General features: G+C 41.1%; 1 protein-coding gene across 4 annotated transcripts in view; it reads left to right on the top strand.

Moving 5' to 3' along the window:
- The first annotated feature begins 2749 nt into the window (after positions 1-2749).
- Ccdc198 (coiled-coil domain containing 198) overlaps positions 2750-10525 on the top strand; it is a 22666-nt gene continuing 14890 nt past the window's right edge. For 3 of the 4 annotated variants that reach the window (XM_021182175.2, XM_021182174.2, XM_021182172.2), the window contains exons 1-3: positions 2750-2837; positions 2934-3154; positions 4386-4468. In XM_021182175.2, coding sequence (XP_021037834.1) covers positions 2938-3154; positions 4386-4468 — 300 coding nt within the window. In that variant the 5' untranslated portion in view covers positions 2750-2837; positions 2934-2937. Of the gene's footprint in view, positions 2848-2933; positions 3155-4385; positions 4469-10525 lie in introns of all 4 variants that reach the window. The other variant, XM_021182173.2, reaches the window with a different exon arrangement.

The raw sequence follows: 10525 nt of genomic DNA, 5'->3' as shown, positions 1-10525 counted from the left end.
TCAAAAGACCAAACACACAAAACAAAGAAAGAATATAGCTGTCTCCTGAGAGGCCCTGCCAGAGCCTTACAAATACAGAGGCGGATGCTTGCAGCCACCCACTGCACTGAATTAAGGGTCCCCAATGGAGGAGTTAGAGAAAGGACTGAAGAAGCTGAAGGAGTTTGCAACCCCATAGGAAGAATAATATCAACCAACCAGATCCCCAGAGCTCCCAGGGACTAAGCCACCAACCAAGGAGTACACATGGTCCCAACGGCATATGTAGCAGAGGATGGCCTTGTCTGCCATCAATGGAAGGAGATGTCCTTGGTCCTATGAAGGCTCGATAGATGCCCCAGGGTAGGGGAATCAAGGGCAGGGAAGCAAGAGTGGGTGGGTGGGTGGAAGAACACTCTCATAGAAGCAGAGGGAAGAGGGATAGGATAGCAGTTTCCGGGAGGTAGGGAGACTGGATAAGGGGATAACACTTGAGATGTAAATAAATTTAAAAATAAATAAATTAGTTAATTAATTAATTAAAAGGCAGAATATGGGCTGAAGAGATGGCTCAGCGGTTAAGAGCACTGACTGCTCTTCCCAAGGTCCTGAGTTCAAATCCCAGCAACCACATGGTAGCTCACAACCACCTGTAATGAGATCTGATGCCCTCTTCTGGGTGTCTGAAGATAGCTACAATGTACTTAGATATAATAATAAAGAAATCTTTAAAAAATAATAATAAAAATTAAAAAAAATAAAAGGCAGAATATTAAAAAAGGAAATTACATCTTATATTTAACCCTGTAGGTGAAAGTAAATAACAATTTTCCTTTTCCACGATTATTTTAATAAGATCATGCATATGGAGTATTTATAATAATAAGACTTTTTTTGAAGACAAGGTTACACTACACAGCCTTAGCTGTCCTAGAACTTACTATATAGACCTTAACAGAGAATGCCTTCCTCTGCCTCCTCTGTTCTGAAATTTAAAGGCATGTACCACCATTCTTGGCTTTAAATAATAATTTTTAAATATTGCTGTTTTCTCGTCAAAAAAAAATCAATGAATTTTCCCTCATTTTTTTCTCATTTTTTTTCTATTCTTAGGTATGAACTCCATGAACAGAAATGTGTCTGTTTTAAAGGAGCCTAACTTGTAGGCAATAAGGACTATTCTGCATTTGTGGACAACATTGGCCTAAAAAGGTGAGCATACAGGCCGATGCCAGTTGTTATTCTATGGGCTATAGATGGAACTAATTGATTCATTCCTCATGAAGTCTTATTAGTAACCCCACTTTGCAGATCAGGACATTAAATGACCTGTAATAGTCACAAGGCTTGGAAGTAACACCTTTGTTTCTTTAACCATTTCTACAACTGACCAGCTCTCTCTCAGCTTTGTTTCTTTAATCATTTCTACATTGATGCAGCCTTTCAAAGTTAAATAATACTACGGCAAAAAATTAAAGCTAGATATTTCCTATTGACTCTTCCTAATCACCAATGTTAGCCCTTTAGCGAATAGATTTCACGACATGGAAAATATTTTTAATTCATCTATGGAGATATGACAAAGACACCTGTAATCTGTGGTCATGAACAACTCAAACTTGAACGTGGGTTCCACTCAGTAAAGGTCTGACATAAAAATTACTCATAATGCCGTCACTCAAAACCCGCTGCTCAAGACATTGGCACATTTCCCTCCATTTTCTTTTTCTACTTAAAACAACATAATAAATAGGCTCTATTTGAAAACAGTTTTTATTTGGACCACTTATTTAAGAAATTTGCTCCTTCATTCCCAGCAGGGAGATTGTCTTTTTGTTCTCCTGCAATGTATTCATTTCCTTCAAAGGTAGCTCAAGTCATTGATAGAAAAATCAAGTGAGGCTTTATCCACCCCCTGCTTCTTTTCCTAACTGGAAGACATATCCTCTAATTAAAATTATAGATTAACAAAGCCCTAACTAATTAGCATCTGTCCTCTCGTTTCTAACAATTTAGGTCTTCTGGGTTGTTAGTACTTCCCCCAACATGAAAGGATGGACCATTTAGAGACTGCTGTATCCAGGGATCCGTCCCATAATCAGCTTCTAAACGCTGACACCATTGCATACACTAGCAAGATCTTGCTGAAAGGACCCAAATATAGCTGTCTCTTGTGAGACGATGCCGGGGCCTAGCAAACACAGGAGTGGATGTTCACAGTCAGCTATTGGATGTATCACAGGGCTCCCAATGGAGAAGCTAGAGAAAGTACCCAAGGAGCTAAAGGGATCTGCAACCCTATTGTTGGAACAACATGATGTACTAAACAGAACCCTGGAGCTCTTGTCTCTAGCTGCATATGTATCGAAAGATGGCCTAGTCGGCCATCAATGGAAAGAGAGGCCCATTGGACTTGCAAACTTTATATGCCCCAATATAGGGGAATGCCAGGGCCAAAAGAATGGGAATGGGTGGGTAGGGAAGTGGGGGGCGCTATGGGGGACTTTTGGGATAGTATTGGAAATGTAATTGAGGAAAATATGTAANAAAAANATTAAAAAAAAAAAAAAAAGAAAGGGTGCTTCTAAGACTTCTCTAAAACCCTGCTCTGCGTGTCTTGTAATGGCCTGGGGTTGGATAACTGTTTAATGATCAATAGAAACTTCTCTCCATGTAACTGAGTTTTTCAGAGAGTAGAATAACCAAGTCAATGTTTAACTGCATTCTTTAGTTCTGGAATGGCAAAGTAGAAGTTGAAGGGAAGTCTCCATGGAAACCAACCTCCCAGGAAGTGGCCAAACTAGTTAGTGTCCGGGGTAGAGAACAGGGAAGATGTCATGAAGGAAACACCTGCTTTGGTAAGCCGAGGTAAACTCCTGAAAACATTTAACTAAATCGAGCTCTGTAGAGGCCCTCACCCTCTCCATCATGGTTTTCTTCTCAATATCTTCAAGGAACATGGGCCTGAGCCACTCCAAGGCTCACCCTCGGGTGATCAAAGTCGCACCTTTACAAAGCCAAGAAGCAGAGACACCCTCAACTGGCCCTGTGTTCTTTGCATTGAATCGGAACCTGGAAGAAGACAGCTCATTCACGAGACTGCAGGACCAGAATCGAACTCGAGAAGGACAGCTACCACCACTTCGAGAAACTTGGTATGGAAGAGTCCCTGCAGGTATGGCAAAACCAAACATAAGAGTTGCACGTCTGGGACTTGGGAGGGCTGTGGTACATTTACATCACTGTCTCCATGATCTCCACAAGTCTAGAATATTGAAATATAGGAGAATATTTTTCAATGAGAACTGAATGTTTGTCAGATGAATGTCTTCTGTTACATTTGATGGCTTGTATCAATTCTGGATAAAGTACTTCTATATAAGAAGGGAACACCATCTGGTCTCACCTGAATCTGTTCTGATTTCAATGTTTATGCCCACCTCCTTATGCAGTCACAAAGAATGTTGACAGTTGCAAAGACCACAGAAGTTACAAAGCCAACGATGTGCTAAATGGTGGCAGTTGTGCTCCAGTTGGATTCTAAACTTAAGTCATTGTCTCCAGGGGGACTTAATGCATCTGGCTTTGTAGTTTTGAGAGTAGCACTTTAGGAATAGACCTCTCCAATTTGAATTTTGAAACCAACCCAATCAGTATCGATTTACTACATAAGGGACAGTAGGTGAATTACCCTTCCTGAACCCCATGTTCTTTATGGTCATCACAGAATTAAGAAACTTTTTCCCACAATTATAGGGAAACTCTGGGCCTGAAATGGCTGCAAGTTGTTCTTAGGTATTTATTATGACATGTAAAATGTTTCCTGGTGACCATAAAGATAATTAAAACAGATATGCTAACTTGGAATGAGAAATTCATGTTTAAATGTGTTATCTGGTACATATTCCATATACTTTGTATCATCTTTTCTCTTCTTCACATTCTGCATCAATAACACAAATGGACTCTCCTTCCCTTTATTTGGGGGGAACTTTCATGGTATTGAACTAGTGAGCCAGAGACAGAGCTCAGAGACAGAGCACTTGCCTAGTACACGTGAGACCCTGGATTTCATTTCCAGTACAGACTAGTTGGTAAGTTTCTATGTTCCAGGCTAAATGCTGTGTTTGAGTAATACCCGTGATCAGTACATAATTAATTTTGCATTTTTGTTAGCCTAGGGGGATATGGAAAGAATAAATCAGACTAAAATGTTATCACTTGCATTCATGTAGGGGCCCTGCTCTGTATGTCTCATCTCTGCATTCAACCAGAGAGTTAAGCATGTATAATTGAAAGATGAAAATTTTATAGATGATGACTACTGAACGATGATCAGCCTGGATGCCTAACTTGACAATAAATTGCTTTTAATCGTTTATTATCGCCCCCTCCAATCTTTCCAGTATCCAGGGCCGTATATCTTGACATCCCACTGAAACATGAAGAAACAAGTATTATCAAAAGGCATCCACCCCGAAGAATTCAAGTAAGATGAATTTAAAGGTCTTCTTAAGGAATGTCTTTGCTTTAATACTTATATTATACCCCTTTTTCATCCATAATCATAAAAGAACCTTAAATACCTTGTTAATGAGATGCAGTTACAAAGAATCTTGACAGTTGCAAAGGCCATAGCATTAGAATTTCCTTTAGCAGTGATGTCACTTTTGAGACTCACAACCCAATCCCACCCCCCAAAAAAAGTTGTTAACAAGGAAATAGGCTAGAGATTTAAAGGACCTGAATCTAGCACTTGGTTGAGTGAGTATTTGAAAATGACAACTACTACTACTATTCAAGTCAAACACCACATCAGAACTTGATCTATGTCATTCAGATAGTCCTCTAGGCCAGTATAAGAAAGAAAATACCATCTTTGTTTTCCACATATGGTTCAGAGAATGAAGTAACTTGTCAAATGACATGGAAGGTATTAGCCAGGTCTCTGATACTTCTAGCCTTCAGAGTAAGTTGTCTCCATCTCCCCTTAGTCCCATCCTTTAATCATCCTAGATGTCATAAGCAGATGTTGAAGTTAGAGACACTGGGGCCAGATATGGTGGTGCACTACCTTAATCCTAGCCCTTAGGAGGCAGTTGCAAGCAGATCTCTGTAAGTTCAAGGCCAGCCAGGGCTACAGCATGACTGTCTAAAAGAAAAGGGATAGGGCAGTAAGGGATACCAGAGCAAAAAATTGTAATGTATCTACCTTGATTTAAAATGTCATAGATTCCCTTTTGAGAGGTACAAATTCCAGTAGGACAGCTCATCGTAAAAAGAGAAAGAGCTCAGAGTGGGTCCTTGAAAATGAGTGTCGGATAACAGAAGGCATGGGGCTCTCTGTGAGCAGAGCAAGGACACATCCAAACCCTACCTGCTCCACAGTTCAGCCAGATGCCCAGACTGGTTCAGGGGCTAATGGAGCTCTCTGCTAAGGACTGAGGTCTCAGTCACTTCGTATGTACTTGTCTTCTTTGGAAGCTTGAAATTACTACTTGAAGTGATTATTACCTTTAGTTCCAAAAGAGCATTTCTTCCAGAAATTTTAGAAAATGGGAAGATAATATTTAGTTCAAAAAAAAGTAAAGAGTAATGTAATGAATCAAGGTCTAATTTAAAAATATGAGCATATCTCTAGCTTAGCAGAGAAACCTAAAGCTGGCTTTATTCTTAAACTAAATATGGCCTTTCAAGGGAGTGTTTTATATATGTTCCTATGAATCTGACACTGGCAAACTCAAACAGAAGAAGTCGCTACAACCAGAGAAATATATTCATGTAGTGCTCTCTAGACCACAGAATGATTTTAATATTTACCAATCCTAAATAAGCTAAAATTAGGTTTTGATTCCTTCAAATTCAAAAAGAGGGTGTGGATATTTCCAAGTCTGACACTGTACCCCACAAACTAGCAAACCACCTAAAGATCAAAGAATCAAGACACATTATCTGAGCACAAAGACTATCCTTTCTTTACTCGATGTTATGTAGTCAGCCACTGGCAATCTATGCCACACAAAAGTTTAGTAGTGAATGAAATGAATAATGAAAGGGGAGTCATCCATGGTGGAAGGAAAACATGCCGAGTGTACAAAGATATCTATGTGCTTACTTATAAGGATACAGGGCTATTTTGTTGAACCCAAGATATGGGAGACATTAGACTTAGCAAACTTCTGAAAGGCAAATTCTATATAGCTCACCTCAGTTCTGTACTATAACCCTGCATTCATTTCCCTCAAAGATCAGTGTTTTCTGAGCCCCAGGGCCACCCTAAACTTGAATCTTAAACATCCAATCAAATGTACAGAGCTGCCTGACCATGGCCGGTATTCCAAATTCCTGTGGAGGAAAGGTCTTATTGGCTCAGCTTTACTTGTGATCCTAGCTCTGATCCAATGAGCTGGGAGCAGAGGACATGCTTGTGCTAGAAAGACGTGGGCAGAGGAGGCACCCTGTAGGCTCTGGAGTCAGCTCCCAGATAAAAGGGAAATCACTAGGAACTTGGCAGACACTCCTAAAGATATCATCTATAATTATCTTCACAAATGAGGCTCAGCACATTTTTCACCACAAATGGGTTTTTGAGAGAATAATAAATGCTGGGTTCCCATGACATGCTAATTAATAGCCTGATCTCTGCCAAAGAAAATTCTAAAAGTATTTTTAATTATTAAACCAAACCTAATTGCATCCTAAATAATTTGAGTTGGGTATTTGGCAATCTCCACTTCCGGGACCTCTCTACTCCTTAAGGAGCACCTACCTCTTCCTGGAGATGAGAACTAAGCTTCTCTGCTTGGGAGCTCTTAATCAGTAATGTCCCCACCCCCATGTAGGAGAATTGATCAGCAGCACCCCCTCTGGCCTGCCCATCTTCTCCTCCAATCAGGCAGCCTAACAGGACTGTCTTCTTACTAACGTCTTCGACACCCCCAACCCTGAATATTGACTCACGTAGTCTAGCAGGATAATTCTTTGATTTCCAGAGATTGGTTTGGTTTTTTTTTTTTTTTTTTTTTTTTCAAATTTCAGCATCTTTATAAGGCTTACCCTGAACAACCTATTAACCATTGCAGCCCCCATCCCAACAGTCCTGATTCCTTCAGACCTTGTCTCTCATGTCTTCCCACCCCATCCTCACCCCACACACACAAAGATATTGATAATTCTAACATGTGAAATCCAAAGTGCTCCAAAATCCATTTTTATCTGATCACTGACATTACCACGGGAGAAAAAAAATTCCAAACCTGCAGCCAAAAAGCAGAAACATTGAAAATATTGTGTAAAATTACCTTCAGCTACTGTGCCTAGCAAACACATGAAACAAACTGTGTCCAGACTTGAATCCCATTCCCAAGATATCTCATTATATACATGCAAATATTTGAAAAGCAGAAATAAAATTCCAAATTTGAAACACTACTGGTCCCGAGAAATTCAAGTAAGGGATACTGAACATATATAATATATGCAGTAGGACTTTGATACCCACTGGCACCAAAGCCCCCAAAGGAAACGGATGGCACACTGAGATTTTAGTAATTCAGGGAACTTTCCTTTACAACCCTCCTTGCACAGAAGTCTAGCTAAGAGAAACAGTCAAAGATAGTGCAGAAAGTGTTAGAGGCAGCAGACAGGTAACCAGCTCTGGGCCAAGGCAAGGGGAGAGATTTCTAGAGCCTGCAAGGATAGATTCAGGTAGAGGAAGCTGCCCTGAGGGTAAGCGTGGCCTTCCACTGAGAGACATGTTCACCCGATAGCCCAAATACCTAACCTCATTGTCATCTCCTCAGTGGCTATACCCAATAGGATGCCAGAGGCAGGGAAGCTGCTGCATGGGACAGGCAGAAGACTGCTGTCAAGCGGGCAGGTGGCTCTGGAGAGACCAAGAAAAGCCACCTGGCACAACGTCGTTCAAGTTCAGGAGTTTTCCTTTAGACTAAGTTTTATCGGTTTCCTTTAGTGTTAAATTTTATCGGATTTTTTCCCCATCTATTAAAACAATCACACATACCCACACACAGAGAAATGCCTACCCACACAAAAATAAACAATTCTCTGGGTTTTCTTTTCTCCAGCTAATACAGTATAGAGTTTATAATGGTGAGCCATGGTGCATTTCTGGCATAAACTCGACTTGGTCATGGGATAAGTACACACATACATGGCTGAACTGCATTTCCTTAGACTGTGTATCTTCCTTAATGAAGGTGACAGACCTACACTTTTCCAACACAGTTTTATATCAGCTTTGCCATCAAGATTGAATTATTCTTGTAAAATTGAGATTTCGCACCCTTCTTTTCCAAAACATTTATTATAACAACACAGAATTGCTCTAGTTCCCTAACATTTAGTAAAAACCATTTTTAGACTCTTGGACCTTTAAGGAAAGTGATAATTTTTCCTACTAGCTTAATTAATAGGTCTGGGTTGCTTTGAGTATTTTATTCTTTCTGAGTGTTTCTTGGAAATTAACCATTCACCAAAGCAAGCTTTGAATTTATTGTTGCGGAGTCTTATCTTCTTCATATTTAATCTTATGCTAAGTCCTGTGAAATGAATCTTCCAGCTTTCAGGTTGAAGTATGTGTTTACTGTGTGTGTGTGTGTGTGTTTACAGTGTGTGTGTGTTTACAGTGTGTGTGTGTGCGTGTAAGTATGTGTGTGTGCTGGCTAGAAGCTGATGTCAGATAGCTTCTTTTTTTTGTTTATCTTTTATTTTTTTATTTATTTTTTATTACGTATTTTCCTCAATTACATTTCCAATGCTATCCCAAAAGTCCCCCATACCCCCCCCCCACTTCCCTACCCACCCATTCCCATTCTTTTGGCCCTGGCATTCCCCTGTATTGGGGCATATAAAGTTTGCAAGTCCAAAGGGCCTCTCTTTCCATTGATGGCCGACTAGGCCATCTTTCGATACATATGCAGCTAGAGACAAGAGCTCCGGGGTACTGGTTACTTCATCATGTTGTTCCCCCTATAGGGTTGCAGATCCCTTTAACTCCTTGGGTACTTTCTCTAGCTTCTCCATTGGGAGCCCTGTGATCCATCCAATAGCTGACAGTGAGCATCCACTTCTGTATTTGTTTGGCCCCGGCATAGTTTCCAGATAGCTTCTTTAATCACCCTCTACTTTATTTACTTACACAGAGCCTCTGACTGAACCTGGAGTTCACCAATTCAGAGTTTAGCCCATTTATCCTGGGCATCCCATTCCTACCTCCCAAGTAGTAGGGCTCACACTTTGATGGTGAGCATTATCTGCCAAGCCATCTGCCCATCCCCAGATACATTTATTTTACTTCAGTACTGGGCAATGAACACATGGCCTCTTACATGCTAAAGCAACAGGCTTTGCTGCTCTGTTCAACTTCAGCCCTGCAGCTCTTCCTTAATAAGCAGCATGAAGGAGAACTCAGCCTTAATTTAGAATTGTGAGCCTGGATCTTCTATGGAGCATTTCCCGATCTCCTTTACTGAATATAAATAACTTCTTACCTGGCCTAAGTGTCTTATGGATTGGCTTCTCACAAATATGTGCATTTCTGTTTTCTGATCTAGAGAAATATTTATCTTGTACTGAAGCCAAATCATGTCATATAAACCTTTTTGGTTGGGAGGGGGCGGGGGTTTCATTGATAGCTCCTCTGAACAAACAACTGCACTGTAAATCAGAAATCCTTCTTGGGCCTTAAGTTGTCTCCATGATCATCTACCTAAAGCTGGCATAGTGTCACTTTCTCCACTTCCCAGAATTTTAAGAGACATGTTAGGTCACTGTGCCAAACACATGTTACATTTTCTTGAAGTCGCTCTGACCTACCTTCCTTGTCTTTCTAATAAACAAAAACAGCCTCTCCTAGGTCAGTGATTGTCACCAAGTGCAGAGGTTGGTGGTAGTTGGTTGATTGATCCTCCGGTCCAGAAGCCCTGGCACATATTCCAGCTGATGATATTGATCATGTGTTGAAGAGTCAAGTCATTCAGAAACCTTTAGGCAAATATATTTCCTAATGTTAAAAAATGTAAAAGTACCACCCTACCGTTTCCCTAAACAACTCCTTCTGGTGTGATTCTTCTGCAAGGGATGAAGAGAAGCAACTGCCTTCCTCTGTAGGGGAAGGGGTGTGTGGGTGTGTGTGTGTGTGTGTGTGCATGTGCATGTGCCCAGGATTCACTGGGCTGGCATATTTACATGAAGCCAGTTTGCCCAACTGTTTCCCTGTATTGCTTCCCTGTATAGTTCTGTGCAGGTGGAAGCTTGTTGGCACTGCCACTTGCTGCCATCTAGTGGCTTGGCAAAGAGAACGTGTGGTTCTTCAGGTTCCTTTTTCAGAAAGTAGATGCCTAGAGGGCTCTTAACAATAGCTACGAGTTAGGGAAGCAGAAACCGGCCTGAGTAGGGCCACAGGCCTCATCCGGCCAGATCAGCGCCGGGGTAGCTAGAGCAGGGTTGCCTGACCCCCGCCAGCTACCCACGACCCCCGCCACAGGATTTTGGGACTGCTGGTGAGTGGAACACAGCTTCTGCT

This window comes from Mus caroli, chromosome 14 (genome assembly GCF_900094665.2).
Source record: "Mus caroli chromosome 14, CAROLI_EIJ_v1.1, whole genome shotgun sequence".
NCBI classification, from domain to species: domain Eukaryota; kingdom Metazoa; phylum Chordata; class Mammalia; order Rodentia; family Muridae; genus Mus; species Mus caroli.
Note: the sequence above shows the minus strand (reverse complement) of the source record. Positions and strands in the feature narration are given on the sequence as shown.